General features: G+C 44.4%; 2 protein-coding genes across 3 annotated transcripts; one reads left to right on the top strand and one right to left on the bottom strand.

Annotated features, from left to right (window-relative positions):
* Positions 1 to 352: 352 nt before the first annotated feature.
* Positions 353 to 5,249, bottom strand: LOC127616066 (zinc finger protein OZF-like). Of its 2 annotated transcripts, XM_052087473.1 has the most exons (3): positions 4,757 to 5,248; positions 2,793 to 3,879; positions 1,888 to 2,033 (listed from the first exon to the last, which is right to left on the bottom strand). In XM_052087473.1, the coding sequence occupies exons 1-2, from the start codon at positions 4,878 to 4,880 to the stop codon at positions 2,837 to 2,839; spliced, it is 1,167 nt and encodes a 388-aa protein (XP_051943433.1). In that variant the 5' UTR covers positions 4,881 to 5,248; the 3' UTR covers positions 1,888 to 2,033; positions 2,793 to 2,836. The 2 variants fall into 2 exon arrangements, with proteins under 2 accessions (XP_051943432.1, XP_051943433.1); XM_052087472.1 differs by lacking the exon at positions 2,793 to 3,879 and having other exon boundaries at positions 353 to 2,033; positions 4,757 to 5,249.
* Positions 5,250 to 5,891: 642 nt separating this feature from the next.
* sema4e (semaphorin 4e) lies at positions 5,892 to 15,913 on the top strand. Its single transcript, XM_052088230.1, has 15 exons — positions 5,892 to 6,340; positions 8,960 to 9,206; positions 9,810 to 9,955; positions 10,075 to 10,137; positions 10,224 to 10,322; positions 10,398 to 10,497; positions 10,889 to 10,996; positions 11,092 to 11,237; positions 12,008 to 12,186; positions 12,286 to 12,439; positions 12,531 to 12,726; positions 13,163 to 13,278; positions 13,354 to 13,511; positions 13,600 to 13,652; positions 14,298 to 15,913. Exons 2-15 carry the CDS (start codon positions 9,098 to 9,100, stop codon positions 14,768 to 14,770), a joined length of 2,100 nt encoding a protein of 699 aa, XP_051944190.1. The 5' UTR covers positions 5,892 to 6,340; positions 8,960 to 9,097; the 3' UTR covers positions 14,771 to 15,913.
* The last annotated feature ends 1,972 nt before the right edge of the window (positions 15,914 to 17,885 follow it).

Below are 17,885 nucleotides of genomic sequence, written 5' to 3' on the forward strand. Positions count from 1 at the left end.
TAAGACACTTGGTTAAACATTCTGCGCCTAAAAAACAGTCTTGGACGGCGCGTGTGGCTCGATTCCTCCACAGAATAACTTTCTGCCGCTGTCCCAGTTGTAGATCAGTTGGCAAGTCGTCAGAATATTTCATGTCATCGTGAAACAAGTTGACGATCGACGTGTACAGCCGTGATGGCGGGCCTCGGACTTGCGTGCGAGAGACGTACACTTAAACATCCAATACCTTACTCACCTTCATTTAAGGTAGCAGCAATAGGAATACAAAAGTATGACGTGACACATAGTGTGTAATTGAAAATAAGCAAGTTTCATAGATACGAATTGTTCAGACTAAAGGTCAAGACCAGCATCCGAGATGAACATTTATTGAATAGCTTGACAATACATTAGGATTCATTTGATGGAAAAGAATAGTAAAATGACCAGGTTGTGGTTGAAAATACAATGAAGCCGTTCAACCGTTCTTAGCCGTTCGATTCACAACTTTACAATATACGTTGTACTTTGAAAAACAGCTGGCAGTGAATGTTAACTGTTGTGTTCAGAGTGCTCAATCGTTAACTAGTGACACTGACATAGTTGACTAGTGGAAGGAATGTTGTCTCTCTTGTCAGGCTCAATACTGAACTTGTACAGACTTTGACTGAAGACTTAGATAAAATTGCACACGAGCTGACGGTGTTTGCGACTTCACGAGGCGTGCCCACAATCTAAACGCCAGCTAAATGCAGATCAGCTCATGACAGTTGATGGCACACACACACACACACATGTAGATCAAATCACATGGCGTCTTCAGATTGGCGCTAATACAGCTCAACTTATCCTGGTTCCACAGCTAACCACGAAGAATCCGTTTCTTTAATGGTAACTGCTCTCGTCTTCCGCACACTTGTGTCTCTTCACAAACGCATGACTGGAAAATCTTTTAGCGCACACGGTGCAACTGAATGGTTTCTCTTCGGTGTGTGTTCTCGTGTGGTTCGATAGACTCGACTTTGCAGCGAAGCTTTTACCACAAACGGGGCAGCCAAAACCATCCTTCCAGCAGTGCGCTCTTTTGTGCTTTGCTAAATTTGTCCGGACAGAGAAGCTTCTGCCGCAAACTGAGCAGATAAAAGGTTTCTCTCCGGTGTGTGTTCTCGCGTGATCCGTCAAGCTTGTATTGATAGAGAATCTTTTGCCGCAGACTGAGCAGACAAAAGGTTTTTCTCCCGTGTGTTTTCTGGTGTGTCTCGTTAAATGCGAATTCACGGAGAAGCCTTTGCCGCAAACTGAGCACGTAAAAGGTTTCTCTCCAGTATGCGTTCTTGTGTGCTGCGTTAAATTGGACTTTTCAGAGTAGCTTTTGCCACACACTTTGCAGGCAAAAGGTTTTTCCCCAGTGTGTGTTCTTATGTGTCTTGTCAAATGTCCATTTTCCGAAAATCTTTTACCGCAAATAGAGCAGGTAAAAGGTTTCTCCCCAGTGTGCGTTCTCGTGTGTTTGATCAACGTGCCTTTTTCAGTGAATTTTTTACCACAAACCGAACAGGCAAAAGGTTTCTCGCCAGTATGTGTTCTCATGTGATAGTTCAAACCCTGCTTTGAGGTAAATACTTTGTCACACCGAGAGCATTTCCTGCATGTGGTGTCGGTGTGAAATGTCATTTCAACTTCAGGCTGTTCATCATCATCATCATCATCATGAGAGTGTGACGTTATGTCGTCACTATCTGAGACTGGGGCTAATAGGCCACCCCGTGATGGTCCCCAGTGGTCTTCATCACCTTCTGTTGCCATGTATTGACTTGAGCTGTTGCTTGAAGGCTCCACCCCTCCGTTATCCTCACTCTTGTCCCGATGTTCATCTTCACTTTTTACAGGGTCAAAGGTCAATTGCAACTTGGTGATATCCTTCTCCTCCTCCTCTACTTTAATGTGAGACGGGTTTCCTTCCTTTTTAACGTGAGCGGTCTCCTCCTCCTCTTCTTTAATATGAGTGCAATCGGACTCCTGTTGCTCAAGACGAAGATATTTTCCACTGATGTCTGCAGGACACAAGAAGACAAACACATTTGAGGCACATACATACAATATGCGGAAATGATTTGGCATCGAACGTCTTGTGAATCCATTTGTAAATGTAAGTGGAAATCGCGTACACGTTTTGCGATGCGTTTCAAGGTACTGAAGTAGGTACGGTGAGTTGGGATTTGCCATTTTCAGCTGAAAACAATTCCGGGAGACCAAAAATTGAAATACTAGCTATAAACAAATACTACTATAAGTGAAATCACTTTACACACACCCACACACACATTTATAGCAAGATGACATTGCACTGTATGTGCCAGCTACGTGGATTAATTTTGCATTTGCGGAATGAGAAAGCGAAAATCCTGATTGGATGCAGACCGGAAATGACAACTGTTGAATTGCCAGCTGACAGATTTTTGCAAGCGACGGATTTAACGATTCAATTCTGTGCACACCAAGTCACAGATGAAGAACACGCCGCGGCCATCGAATGATTATCCTTCATTGTTGCACTTTTATTTGTTCTTTACAAATAAAGAAAAGAAAGGGCAGACAAAATAATTGACATATTCTTTTGTGTAAATGTTTGAAATCAACTTGCAAAACATTTGGCTCACTACTTCCAGAGGATAGAAGATCACAAAGGTTCTTCTGTGACTGATAAAATTCATTCATTCATTCAAAATTACGTTTCGTGGCTTATCTTCTCGTAATTAGACTTCCGCAGTTTACCAGAAGGAATCGGTTTCTTTCATTTCTTCAATGGTGACCGCTATTCTCATCCACACGCTTGCGGGCCTTCACGGGGGCGTTCCTAGACGATCTTTCGGGGCACGCACTGCAACCGAATGGTTTCCTCTTCGGCGTGCGCTCTCGCGTGGTTCGTTAAACTTGACTTTGTAAAGAAGCTTCTGCCGCAAACTGAGCAGGTAAAAGGTTTCTCTCCGGTGTGCATTCTCATGTGATCTGTCAAGCTTGTATTGACTGAGAATCTTTTGCCGCATACTGAGCAGGCAAAAGGTTTTTCTCCAGTGTGTCTTGTCGCATGCCTTGTTAAATGTGACTTATGAGAGAAACTCCGGCCGCAAGTTGAGCATGTGAAAGGTTTCTCTCCGGTATGTGTTCTCGTGTGTTGCGTTAAATTGGACTTTTCCGAGTAGCTTTTGCCGCACACTTTGCAGGCAAAAGGCTTTTCTCCAGTGTGTGTTCTTACGTGTCTAGTTAAATGTCCATTTTCAGAAAACCTTTTGCCACAGACGGAGCATATAAAAGGTTTCTCTCCCGTGTGCGTTCTCGTGTGTTTGATCAAAGTGCTCGCATTGGTGAATCTTTTACCGCACACTGAGCAGGCAAAGGGTTTGTCTCCGGTATGTATTCTCATGTGAACGTTCAAGCTCTGCCTGCAGCTTAATGTTTTCCCACACTGAGAACATTTTTTTGGGATGCCAGATGTCATATCCCCTTCAGACTCTTCATTATCATCCTCGTCGTCAGCGTCAGGAGATAACGTGGCATGACTATCTGCTTGAGGTGCCCCACAACAGTCTCCATCCCCTTCTGTTGTCACGTGTTGACCTAAGCTGCTGCTCGGAGGCTCCGCCTCCTTGTTCCGCTCCCTCTCACCCTGGTCTTCGTCTTGATTCTTTAAAAAGACACAAGTCACTGTTATCTTGCCGATATCTTTCTCCTCCTCCTCCTTTTCTTCTACTTTAACGAGAAATGGCTTTTCTTCCTTTTTAAAGCGCAAGTGCTCTTCCTCTTCAATGTGAACAGGCTCATCCACCTCCTCCTCTTCCTCTTTAATATGAGGGCACTCGGGCTCCTGTTGCTCAAGATGAAGATATTTTTCACTGATGTCTGCATGACACAAGAAGACAAACACATTTGGTTTGCGCAGGTGCCCTCTGTATGTTCTGTTGCACTGAGCGTGAATCGATTTGTCAACGGGATGCTGAGCGCTCGCTTCCCTTCAGCGCTGGTCGTAAAATCAGCTGTTCACCTGACGGCAAGGTCGACAAAACCATTGGTCCCCGACCATTGGTTCTCGACCCCCAATTGGCACAGATCCCCCCGCCCCAACCCTAGAGAAACCATGTGAATCATTTGAATGAGTAGCACCCAAGCGATGAAGTGGAAAGCGTGAGGAGATCATGCGCATTTGAAAGTAGCAATGATTTTAATGTCATTTCTTGGTTCATAAATTGTGACAATAATTTCCAGGTTAGGCTGTATTCATTATTCCTGAGTGGTCCACTTTTCGTAATTTACCGTATTATTTTATATTGCTCTACGTTTATTGTAATGTTGTCAAAGAGTTTGAAATGAATGAATGAAAAAGAAAATGATCTTTTTCATTTTGTTTTAAACATTTACTTCCTGAGGTCATTATTTGCGGCATGTTTTCCTCTTATAGGTTGCTTTTGCGTATGTTTTACGTGTTTGGTAGGGGGTCTTTTTATTAGTTTAAATGTATTTAAAGTATGTGGAAGGGGTATAATTCAGTAGAGCACATAAAAAGTGTTTTACATGGTCTGTCTCCAACGCAGATTTTCTGAAATAATTTCATTTGACATCACCAAGTGCTCGGCAGATGAGCCGGAAAAAATCTTCATAAGGCCATCAACATCGTACATTAATAAAGATTCCATCGATAAACAAACACGGCAGCATATACTTTTTCCGAGATGTGTTTTTTTTTGTCAATTAAACAAGTGACAGGAAGAAGTGCACAAACCTGCTCTGTGTAACACAACTCGAGGCTGCTTGCGAACATCGCCCAGCAGTCGAAGATTCTGCTCGGTCTCTTCTTTCATTCCACAAAGATCATTCGCGTGCTTTTCTGTCCTTCTTGCGGACATTTTCCACACAATACCGCCGTTCCCACCGCTGAACGGTTATCTGTTGATTACAAACAAGCGACGAGTCTCTCCTTTTGGTTAGCGCCTAGCAAGCTAAAAGCTAAACTAAGCTAACTAGGCCGAGAAGCTTCAACGTGCACCGAGACGAGTTTATCCGGACACAAAGATCGAAATGAAGTTCTGATCCAGTAAAGTCGGCGCGCTGTGTCGACACGTCAGTCCGCTCAGTCAACAAGCTCGTGGCGTTCGCGAGCAAAGAAGGAAACGTGAACCCAAGTGCATAGCCGTGCGGCGGACGTTGCCTGCAATAAGGGAGGAGCGGGGCGAGAATGTCGCCCCCCCCATCCAACTTTATCATCCATTATCTGAATCATTTTATCCTCGCGAGGGTTGCAGCGGGCGGGCTACATCCTGAACTGGTTGCCAGACATAAACACAACCTTTCGCACTCACAGGGGTCACACACTTTTCTGAAGAAAAAAAAGAGCTGCTACTTAGGGGCTCATGAATCGAAAAGGCTGCTGGTTTCATACACACTTTGCAAATAAATTCGCCAAAATTACCTTGAATAATGTTTAGACTTAAATACATTTATGTATGTTAAGACACAGATCGTTGTCACTTCCGTTTATGCCGCGGTATCAACATCCTGGTCACCGCCACTTCCTGCTTTTTGCCACGGGTAGGCGCTAGTGAGCTCTGCACTCTAAAACGAGTCGAAATTCAAACACGCGCACACGCACAACAACAAAAAAAACACGCATGGTAGGTTAATGGACTGTTTAAATTGTCCCTCTGTGTTGATTGTGTAAGCTTACGAATTGTTGTTCCTCTATGTGTGCCCTGCGATTGGCTGGCAACCAATTCAGGTGTACCCCGCCTGCTGCCCAAAGACAGCTGGGATAGGCTCCAGCACGCCTTCGACCCCCGTGCGGATAAACCGAATTGGATAATGACCAAAAAGTTAGGCGGGGGTGGGCTGGGAGTGGCACAAATTCCCAACACTTCGAAACGGTTGTCTCTCGCTCACGCCTGTTTGGGCTTGTTGTGTGAAAAAAGGTGGGGCCATGCCAAACCCGACCGCCCCCCCAGTTAATCTCAATCGTTTTCCACACACGCCGTAGTAGTGTAGACCAGTGCAAGAATGCGTGTAAAAGTGTGCGGGGCGGATTAATTGAGGACAGAGTTCAGCACCTTTTAGCGTTTTAACGCTGCGTTGACAAGAAACAAGAAGGACTGCGAGGAACAGACGCGTCCCTCTTAAGCCGCACCAGGAGCTATTTACACCGCGCTTCCTGACCACCACTAGAGTCCTGGACGTCTTTCTACAAGAAGGAATATCTGCTGCTCTTTGAGGGGAAAGAAAAATAATAATAATTTCTATGGGGCTGTTTTTGGTTCGTCTCTTCTGACAGGAAGTAACGACGCCACACATCACTCCTTGCGTGCGGCGATTAAACGTAAATACATCTCATTTCCACCCCACTATTTGTGATTTAACCCTACTTTTGATGGTACAGGCGTGTTGAATCGCAGCTAAGTCATTAATTTGCAATTTTCTGTTCACATGCTTGGGTTAATGCGCATTCCAAGTTTAGAAAGTAAATCAGGTGGCAGTTCTGTTTTTTTTTCGAATGTGCAGGGCGTGTTCAGGTGCTGGTAAGTGATTAATTTATTGTTGACTCTACAAATGCTTGGATCACTGCTCTGTCCTTGTGTATTTCTTGCATGTGGATCAACGTGAAAATAACTCGAGCTGCTACAGTACTTAACTATAGCAGTGATTACCAACCAGCGAACCATAGAGCTCCATTTGAACTAAAATGGTTTAAAAAAAAATACAATCTATATCATATCAATTGTGTTCGTCTGCCTTAGCTGGTGAGTGGTGACCTTTAGTGGCAGGCTGAAAAAATGTGTTGCCAAGCAGTTGCTAAGCAGGCCCAGATTTCACACTCATCTATAAGTGTATCGTAGCGCATTTGGTGACATTTTAGTTTGTAAAAATGTGTGCTATGCCTTAATGAGGGTTGGGGAACACTTAACAGCCACGATTAGCCTTTAGCGCAGGTAGCTTCGCTGTATTTTGATGAAACGGTGCTATTTTTCACTTCTCATCTGAATTTTGCAATTCTGGGCAAAATGAATCTGAATATGAATATATCTGGTGGGTCTCGATTTCAAAGTGAGTCGCAGAGCCATTTTTGGGCGGGCCACAGACAGCACGTAAAACTGAATGGCCTGTATTTGTACTTTGCGAACATCATTTTTCAGAACACGACAGAGGCGTACCAAGTTCCCACGTTTAAAAAAATCAAAGCTACGGCCCATGTATTTTCCGAGGCTAGTTGGAAGCAAATCAAAAAAAAAGAAAAGGTTTATTGTTCTTAACGGCAGTCGAGAACAATGGCTCGAGTGTCCGAGGTGATGGTGTCAAACTGTGTCATTGAAAGTGTTTTGGATGGATAGTAAGTGCTTTGATCTCCTGCTGATTGGATGACATTTGTTGCTTCCATCTTTTGTTCGCATTGTGGAACACGGCCGATATTTCTGAAGCGGAATAAAATCATAGCCTTGCAAACGATACAAAATAGTGGGCCGACTTAAATGATTCTCCATGCAGGGTGGAATGCGTTCAAAATTTGTGAACGATCGCCTCGAACTGTTTATATGCAGTATCATTGCAAATGCACAGCGTGGTAGCCGAAATGTCGTATAACGAGCTGAGTTATTTTCTTGAGTTGAGTCATTTGATGTTCTGTTATTTGCTTTGATTGATACAAGCATGGCCTACTATGACCTGCCGTGCCCGCTTTATTTATTTGCCGCATTTCACCCGCAGAGTACTTCAATGTGCTTCACAAAATTAAAAGTACATTTAAAAGCGTTTACAAACAGGAGTTAAAAAGAAATTTAAAGGCAAAAGTCAAGATATCAAAAAGTATCTTTCTAAAGTCACTAAAATAGTATGCTGTGCCGCACTCAAAACGTGCATCTTAGGTTGACTGAAGACTCCAAACGTTTTGTAGTATTTTTAAATGTCTGAAAGCGGAGCGAAAGGATTCTCTCTGAGGACGAATCATTTGCAAACGATTCGATTTGAAATTGACTCGCGTTTCCAAAAACTGAAACTTCAAGCCGATACCAATTTCTCTCATAGCCACTCTCCATTCATGCTAGCAGTGCTACAATGCTAACGCTCATCTTAGCATTACTCGCTCTGCGTTCCCACCACTGTACACTTTATTCCGCGCGTGGCATTCTGAACGGCCATGTTTGAGAATCGCGCTCGTGCGCGTCGGTGAAGGGCGAGGCGCTCGAACAGAGACTAATAAGTGTCGTGAGACTAGTTTGTTCAAACGGTACTAGCGCTTTAACACTGGAAGCTAACCTGTCAGCATTCTCATACATATCTTTGATGTATATCATCCACAGGCACGTGGTTCTGCTCATGCCGGGTGGGGGGCGGGGGGCATTTTGAGTGCAGATTACGAAAGACGTGATTGCGAATGTGTGTTCTAGAGGGAGCTGGCTTTTCGGCCTCATGCTGAAAAAATGTGAACTCTCTTATCAGAACTACATTCTCTGACATGCTGGAGCTCGTCAGCTCTTGGCACCGACCGCCAACAAACATCCCACCCAGCAGGGCCGCCGTCATCAGTCACGAAACAATCGCCACCTTGCCGATCGGTCAACAAGAAATGAGCCTGTGGCTTGCGCACTCCAACCGAGTGGAAGAAAATGGAGACAATGCAGGAAACCGGGGTTGCAAAAGCAGTGTCGCAAACACGCCTCTTAACGTGTCCGCCAAGCCTTGGCTCGGTGTGTGTGAATCTCTTGTGTTGGTTTTGCGGGGGGGGAGTTGAAGTTGACGGCCCCGCTGAATGCTTTTCACGGCTCCGCATTAACATCGCTATGGCCGTGACGGAATTACTGCCGCGCGACAGCCATTTTTTTTGTCTTCCCTTTTAGCATCTCCTTTGTTTTGCACATTTTGCTCCAGATCATTTTCCAGCTCCCCCGCGCGACAACATTTTCATGCCTGTACAACTTTTGTGTCTTTCACCCCCCCTCGCCAGTCTGTCTCTGCGGTACGCGCCATCCATCTCAACATGGACCGCCTGCTGAGCGGCACCGCCGAAGGGGCCCTTCGGTTACTACGGACGCCAGCGATTCACAGATGACGCCATCTTAAATTGCCCTCGCACAAAGAAGCCATGCGTCCTTTGCTCTGTATCAGCGTGTTTTGGTTCCTCCCTCTCGCCTCCACGCTGGATGATGACGCGCCCAAGGATTGCATCCCCCGCAGATATGTGCCCTATCACAGTGAGTGTCGGATTGCTTACGTTGGTGACATCACCCCCCCAAAAAATAAAATAATCCAACACCCCCCTGGTGTTAATCAGGTACTAGATTCCTGAAACAGTCATTTCAAATCCAACTTTTGCCCGTGGGTGTTTTTTTTTTTTTTTCGTAATATTGTGGTTCAGCGTGGCGGCCCGGTAGTCCAGCGGTTAGCACGTGGGCTTCACAGTGCAGAGGTACCGGGTTCGATTCCAGCTCCGGCCTCCCTGTGTGGAGTTTGCATGTTCTCCCCGGGCCTGCGTGGGTTTTCTCCGGGTGCTCCGGTTTCCTCCCACATTCCAAAAACATGCGTGGCAGGCTGATTGAACACTCTAAATTGTCCCTAGGTGTGAGTGTGAGCGTGGATGGTTGTTCGTCTCTGTGTGCCCTGTGATTGGCTGGCAACCGATTCAGGGTGTCCCCCGCCTGGGATAGGCTCCAGCACTCCCCGCGACTCTAGTGAGGATCAAGCGGGTTGGAAGATGAATGAATGAATGAATGTGGTTCAGCTCCAGATTGGCTCTCAGGAGTTTCCACCAAAATTGCATAAAATATGAAGCGTATTTGTGTTCCCTTTTGCCTCAGGCAACGACACTCGGCTCTTTCGCGAGGAGGGGGTGTCCAACTACACCATCATGCTGCTGCAAGAGGACACCAAGCTGCTGTTGCTGGGCGCCCGGGAGGCGCTCTTCGCTCTTGACCTTGAGGACATTTCAAAGAAACAGGCCTCTGTAAGTATTATTCACACACACTCAAAAAGTTAGCAACTCCAGATCTGGACAGGCCATGACATACGGGTGATCTGTTATTTAAAAAAAAAAATAATAATAATATCTCACACTTTTCTCAGGTGAAATGGGAGGCGACTCAACAGCAAGAGTATGACTGTAAAAACAAAGGAAAAGATCTTGTAGTGAGTTGAAATACTCTTTTTTTTGTTGTTGTTGTCATTAGAAATCCTTAAAATATCGAGCCTACCCACTTTTTTTTTTTAAACAGAGCGAGTGCAAGAACTATATCAAGATACTGCACAAGAAAGAGGATAACAGGATGTACGTGTGCGGAACCAATGCTTTTGATCCAGAGTGTGATTACATGGTGAGACTAATTCATTTTTTTCTGGTCTGAATGAACACAAGTCTGAAATCAAATCATCTGATTATCTGCGTATAGTCCTACGCAAATGGGAAACTGACTCTGGCGAAGACGGCTGAAGACGGGAAAGGCAAATGTCCATTTGATCCTTACCAAAGACATGCCTCCATCATGGTTGGTAAGTGGAAATTGCACCTGAAATGAATCGGTTATGTCGGTTACGACGAGGCGCCTACGAGGTCCAAAGTTTATAAGACTGTAATAAACCTTTACGATGTGAGTTCCGTTATTTGTTTCTCACTACTTTGTCCACTCGAGCGCTGTTTTTTTTTCAATCATACACAATGATAGTTTTTTAAAATATATATATATATACATATATATATATATATATATATATATATTTGATACATTTCTTCTTGTATTGTACATGGAAGAAAAAGCTGGTGGGGCGTTATTGGGAATTGAAATGGCAATATTTGTCAGAAAAATATTTTCCTAACAGTCCTCATGTTCATGACTAAAATGTATCTGTTTTTTTTTTTGTTTGTTTGTTTGTTTTTTGCCAGACGATAACTTGTACTCGGCTACGTCAATGAACTTCCTGGGCTCGGAATTGGTCTTAATGCGCAGCTCTCCTCCCATTCGCACTGAGATTAAAACATCCTGGCTCAATGGTGACCTTTTGACCTTTTGGATGACTTTTTTTTTGGTCGGTGGAAAGGAATCAGCTGCTCAAACCGAATCTTTATTTGTCTCCCGTCCATGCCAGAGCCCAACTTTATCTCCCTGGCTCAGTTGCCAAAAAGCGACTGGGGCGACGATGACAAGGTCTACTTGTTTTTCAGCGAGACGGCAGTCGAGTACGACTGCTACAAGAAACCGGTGGTGGTTTCCCGCGTAGCCCGTGTTTGCAAGGTAAAATTAAGAAAATGACTTCCTCGGGCTTGTTTCCTCATAGCGCTTTCATACGTTTTTCCGCCGTTGCTTTGTAGCGCAACCTGGTTTCTTCACGTTTCCGTGACTTGGTTCCTTATCCTGTTTCAAATTCTGAGAATGGTTGGTTTGAAACGAGCGCAGTGGTTTGTTACATAACGAATCCTTAGCTTAATGGCATCATCGGCCAAGTTGTTTTTGATTTAAAATTTTTTTTTTTTACCACAACGTTACTGCTCTTGGACTGTTTCACACACTTATATTTTACGCTCGCTTTCAAGCACGATCAAAGGGATATTACCAGCAAGTTAACGAGATAACTGGCACAGACATGCTTGAGGACTCTGGGGACAAATGACCAGTTCTTGATGGCAAGTACATTTTGCATTTACTTTCATGGAGATGACGGTAGTAAAAGCTTTCTTTTTGAAGAGTCTTTCGCAGTAGTGATCTGGTCTGGTCGAATTGTGTAATACAACATTAAATGAAGCTTCATTTTTTTTTTTTGGTCCAAATGAAGCTTCTCTTCAGTTGTTCAAAACTAATGACAAAAAGAAAGCGTTTTGAAATCTGAACACATTGGAGGGTTTCCAGAATCCCAGAACGGCAAGCATGTAGCCCCCAAATTTTGTCAGCAGTCTTGTTTTGTTTTTTGAGGGGGGGGGGGGGGGGGGTTGCGCTAGAACACGGTGCCAATGTAGTGCTGTCGGAGTATGGAAAGATTGTCATCCTAGCGCTCTTTGTTTTCCCAGGGAGACATGGGAGGTCGGCGGACCTTGCAGAGAAAGTGGACATCCTTCCTGAAAGCCAGGCTGGAATGTCCTGTCCTAGGCTCGCAACTGCCCAACATCATCCAGAATACGTACCGCTGGTGTGACCCCCAGAAGCACTGGACCGGTTGCTTATTCTACGCCATCTTCACCCTGCAGTCGTACGTTTGCTAAAAACGCTTACATGGAAAGTCTGCATTCAATTGGAAAGCGCCCAGTTCGCTCACTTTTTGTGAATTTTTTTTTTTTTGTTGCTCCAGCGACACGTCCGACCTGTCTGCGGTGTGCGCGTACAGCGTATTTGACATCGACCGAGTGTTTGCAGAGGGGCAGTTCAAGACTCTGGTCCCTGTCGAAACCTCCTTTATTTGGGTGGCGTATAGTGGGGAGGTGCCCGACCCTCGACCCGGATCTGTGAGTGCCTCCAAATCTTGTTTATGGATGTCAGTCCTTCAAAATACCCTTGATCAGATTTTATTTTTTATTTTTTTTTAAATCCCCTCAGTGTCAAACTCAATCCCTGGACCTCCCAGACCAAACCCTTCACTTCATCAGAGATAGGCCCCTCATGGAGGACATAATTCAGCCGATAGGCGAGAAACCTCTGCTGGAGAGACGGGGAGCCGCCTTTACGTGCATCGTTGTGCACCAAGTGGAGGCAGCGGATGGCCAGAAGTTCCATGTGATGTTCATAGGCACAGGTGTGCTCCTCCCTGCGGTTGCGTGTCGTCACTCGCTTCATTTGGCTTCGTACAAGAACAAAACATCTGAGAATAAAGGGGTGTGGGGGTGGGGGGGGTGGGGGGTGATGACAGTGAGACTAAAATCATAATCGTAATGACGCCGGCAGCCCGTCTTTCTCTCAAAACCTTAGTCTGAAATATTTTTTAAAAAACTGAATTTAAGAGATTAAGAAATTGCTTTCTGAAGTCTTTCGCTGTTTGTGAAACGTATCGTAACATCAACTTAGTTCCTGTAATGTGTTTTTTTTTTGTGATATGAGTAAACATTTTAGCGACCTTCAGATACACTCAAGCAAAGTGTATGAAAAAAAAACCCATACTCTTAAATCTTAACATAAATGTACATTCTCAAAAACATAATTTAGCGAATGACTCTTGTTGCCCATCTTTCCAGAGGATGGCACCCTTCTGAAAGCAGTAAACTACGTCGGCGAGATGTTCATCATTGAGCAGATTCAGCTCTTCCAGTCCCCCGAGGCCATTAAGGTCCTAAGGTTTTCCGACGTCACGGTAATATACGGCCGGCTCATTTGCTGTTTTATTACGTACGACGGCCCGAGCGCATTCACGGATCAACATTTACAGGGACAGCTATACGCAGGATCCGACTACGGAGTTGTCCAGGTGCCTCTTGCCACCTGCGGGAGATCCTTGTCCTGTTTGGACTGTATTCTGGCAAGAGATCCCTACTGTGGCTGGGACGCGGATGCTGGGAGTTGCGTCGCCATTTCCAGTACACAGAGGTGGGGACATTTTGTTTTTCATGTAAAGAGCATCATGACTGTTGGCCGTTTTCCCAAACAAAGTGAAATCATTGTCATCGGCTTTTAGGCAACTGATCCAGAGCGTGACGGACGGAAACGCTTCTCTCTGCCCGCCGGCGGGTGAGTTGGTGCACTCCGACACTTTTCAGGAGACCAAAAAAAAATACAAAAGAAAATTGTCAAAAGAGAGCTAGGTGTTTCAAAACTTTAGAATGGTCAATAAGTGGTAGAAATAAAACCCACGCATGTGGACTGACCAATAGCATAGATTTGTGATGTTGTACTTTCTCCAAGTGGAGTTTTTTTTGGGGGGGGGGGTTTATATACATACACACAATTATTGTTTGGGACGAACCCTTTCGTCCAATCGGTCACGTCACTCTTTGGATTTTAATCTGCTTAAAAACTTGTGGGGCGGCATTACAAATGTTTTTTCTGAGGAAAAAAACAAGGAATACAATTATGAAGTGTTGTGGATTGGAATTCCTGTTCACGCATGCAATAAGACTTTCATTTTTATGAAGTCGATATTAAAGTACATCAAAAATAATGTTTAATTTTTTTTTTCTTAAGCTTTTCATGTACAGTGGATACTACAGTGGACATTCTATCATGTTATCAGATTACAGTGTGCGCAAAAGGTTTAATGTTGGGAATATAATATGCAGTGTGACCAATGCATGGAAATCAAAACTCCTTCAAGGCCTTAATTGTGTTTTTTAAACAACTACTACCCCCCCACCCCCACCCCACCCTCACCCCCAGATCCCATACATGTTGTGAATCAGTGGTTCATGCCTGGCGGGAGCGTGAAGCTAGCCTGCCCGTCATCGTCAAAGCTAGCAACGACCAAATGGGAAGTCAACGGTCGCCTCGTGGCCTCTTCGCCTCGCCACGAGATCCTCCAAGACGAACTCCTCATCCTCAACGTCTCAGACTCCGACGCGGGCCGCTACCGCTGCCTGTCGGTGGAGCGCTCCAAAGTTGACGAGTACACCGCCACCGTGGCGGAGTATCAGCTCAGTCTGAAAGGTGAACCCAGATTACCTCAGGCTCAGAGGAACGGCTCCTCTACGGTGGGACTGCAGGTTGTCATCGGGCTTCTGGTTGTCTCTCTCGTGGCCCTTTTGGCCTGGAATTTTTACAACGGCCACCTACCTCTGCCCTGGAACTGCAACAAAAAGCAGAGTGCTAAATCTTATGAGTCAAATGGCCAGGAGGACCCAGGTCCACTGTGAAAGCCACCAAGATGCACCGGGGTACGGCCGGCCGGATAAGTCGCCGCTCGCCGGAAGTGAGCGCAGAAAGCCAAACGGTATCCGCGCAGAGATCTGCTTCCGTTTCCTGTCTGCATTTTATTGACACCGAGTTTGTAATTTTAAGACAATTGCATACTCAGTGGGGGAGAAATTGGATCGTGTGAATGTGACGTTTTAAGAGCTAAAAGGTCAATATGTTGGGCGGTTTCACAAAACACTTTTTCACTCGTTCACTCCCAAAGACGTTCTTAAATGTCTTTTCAGACTTGGTCCAGAATTGGCTGGTACTGAATGAGTTAATTCTTGTACAAATCCAAATTCCACTGAAGTTGGGATGTAGTAAAAAAACAAAACAACCTATTTTATTCATTCATTCATTCATTCATTCATTCATTCATTCATTTTCCGAACCGCTTTTTATCCTCACTAGGGTCGCGGGGGGTGCCGGAGCCTATCCCAGCTGTCTTCGGGCAGTAGGCAGGGGACACCCTGAACCGGCTGACAGCCAATCGCATCCCACCTATTTTTTATGATACTGATATTAACCGATATGTAAGATGCCGATGTCATGAAATGTCCGACTGGATTGCAATGCGCGTCTTGTATTTGTTCAAGGCACCATACGAACGCGGTCTAATTTGGCAGCTGGGTGATTAAGTGCACAAGAGAAAATCCGATTGTTGCCGTCTTAACTTGTGCTCGGATGTATTTCTCACTGGCACTTAAATCTTGAGGCTTTAAGCACAAATAGCCAAGAGCCACGGCATGTTTCCTTGAAAACGGAGGTCTTGTCATTATTCACACCGTGTATTTTGTTTTGTTTCAGGGAAACATTTTCATTTTTTTTTCCCGAAATGGTTTTTGTACTTCACCTGTCTTCAGTTTTTACCTCGACTCACCAAGAATGTGGAAAAACAGATGTGGCTGTTTTGTGTAGTACTCAAATCTTGGCTGTCTCGACTTGGTCACTCATCCCAAATGATGCCCACTCGATTTTGTCATCTTGTCAATGTTTTTATTTGTTCATGATGTTCTTGGTTGCCCGGTGGTTGTTTATAAAGTAGCGTTTTCTTTCACAAGATATCCTAAAACCACACACTAAAAGGTGTGTTAACACAACAATGACCTGTCCTCTCTTCTTTTTAAAAAAAAATCTTTTACTAATTAAAGTAAAGCAAATGTGTAATTTTGGGGGGGTTGTGGTTAACTTGTATGGGGAGAAAAGAGAGTGGACCGAGTAGCAAAATTAATTCGGAGCCAGGACTTGCCAACCTCTAATAAGAAGACGTCCAAGGTTTCAAAGTCTTGAAATCCTTGAACAGAGCTCAGAATCTGGTCTGTTTGTGCAACCGTCTGGCTTGGCTGGTTGGGTTGAAGTGGAGGAGGGAGAGAAACGGGACGGAGGATAGCTGGAGAAAGGAAATGGGATAGAGGGCTTCAGTAACCGCAGGAGGGAAACGAGAACAATGGTGACAACAAGCGTATAAGCAGCAGCAGTAGTGGTCCCATTGTGACATCACGCTATCATAATGGGGACTATTACTGCTGACAGCTGAACAGTGGCGTTCCGTCAGGGCCAGCAAGGCCTTCTCTGCTGGCCTAAACATTAAAAAATTAAATAAAAATAAATTTAATAAATTTTCTGAGAATAACATAAATTTAATTTGTTATTTTATTTTCATAAATATGTCAACAAAATTATTCTCTGTATTATTTACATCATATTATTTCCACTTAGTTGAGTGTCGAATGTTATTTAAAATAACATTGAAAGCCATGCGATACATAACTTATTTATTATGGTAGAGTTTTTAACCAATCATATTTCAGATAGCTTGTGTTGCTAGGTAAACTAAACTTGCTAGATGAAGCAGGCCCCTATCTGCTGTAAATGAACGGGCACAGTCAGCTTGCAATATCCAATCAGATCACGAGTCTGCGTACCAAGGCCAGCTAGAAAGGCTTACGTCACTGGACGTGCGCGTTCCGTGATTGGATTAGCGCCTGCTAGAGGGAGCTGTTGCTGCATTTTGACCCAAAATGACCGAAGGAGAAGACGTTGATCTGGTTGCAGGACTACTTTCCACACCATTTTCAAGACGGACCTTCCACTGGATTTACCGATTTAAGTTGTTTTCAGCAAGGAAACATCAGAGCACGGCTGCGCACTTACAAGCTATGGTGCGTTTAAAAACGTTTGGGGACACTTGCGTAGATCTGCAGCTCAGTGAACAGGCACTACATTGGTGAGTAAATGAATTTTATTTTACATTTCTTCTTGTTATTTTATTTCGTTAGTATTAATGGTCACAAAATAAAATGATAAAGATACAAAAATGTATCAAATAAATCAGCTCACCTGCGATTTATAATGGCGCATTGTAGTCAGCTTTGTGCACGAAAATCCGTTCGATCTCAGCTGCTCAACATTTTCGGTTAATTGCTGTTGTATAGCGTATTCTCAAAATGCAAATGATCTGTTAATTTTATTTTCAAAGAATAGTTTGTTTTGTTATTGTGTGGTTGGTGTCTTATATGAAACTGTGACATTGCGCAATTTAGTGGACAGTGATCACACAGCGTAATTTGGGTGGCATTTTATTTATTTCCTCTACTCCTACAAGATGGGACTCCTCATCCTTGACACTTGATACTGTGACGTCGGGCGTTTATTTGTAAAGCACGAGCACACCACCCGTCACGGACTACCAGATCAGCCTGAAAGGCGGTGCTAAATTACCTCAAGGGGAAGGGGAAAGGGAAACGGAAGGCCTCTCTGCGGTCAAATTGCAGGCTGTCATCGGGCTCTTGTAGTGCTTTTTGTCCTGGAATTTTAACAACAGGCCATCATCATTCTCAGCGAACTGCAGCAACAGGATGAGAGGAAAATCCTTCGAGGGAAATGGCTAGGGGGACCCAGATGAACTGTAAGCCATCAAGATGCACTGTGACCTGGATAAACGACTGCTGTATGTAAGCGAGCACAGCAAAAGTAACAATTTCCACACGCAGGTCGCTTCAGGAAGACAATCGGATGTTGACTTTGTGAGATTTTAACTTGTAGGGCGATTTCAACAAAAATACATTTGTATGC

Source organism: Hippocampus zosterae, chromosome 15, assembly GCF_025434085.1.
Source record: "Hippocampus zosterae strain Florida chromosome 15, ASM2543408v3, whole genome shotgun sequence".
In the NCBI taxonomy this organism is placed as follows: Eukaryota; Metazoa; Chordata; class Actinopteri; order Syngnathiformes; family Syngnathidae; genus Hippocampus; species Hippocampus zosterae.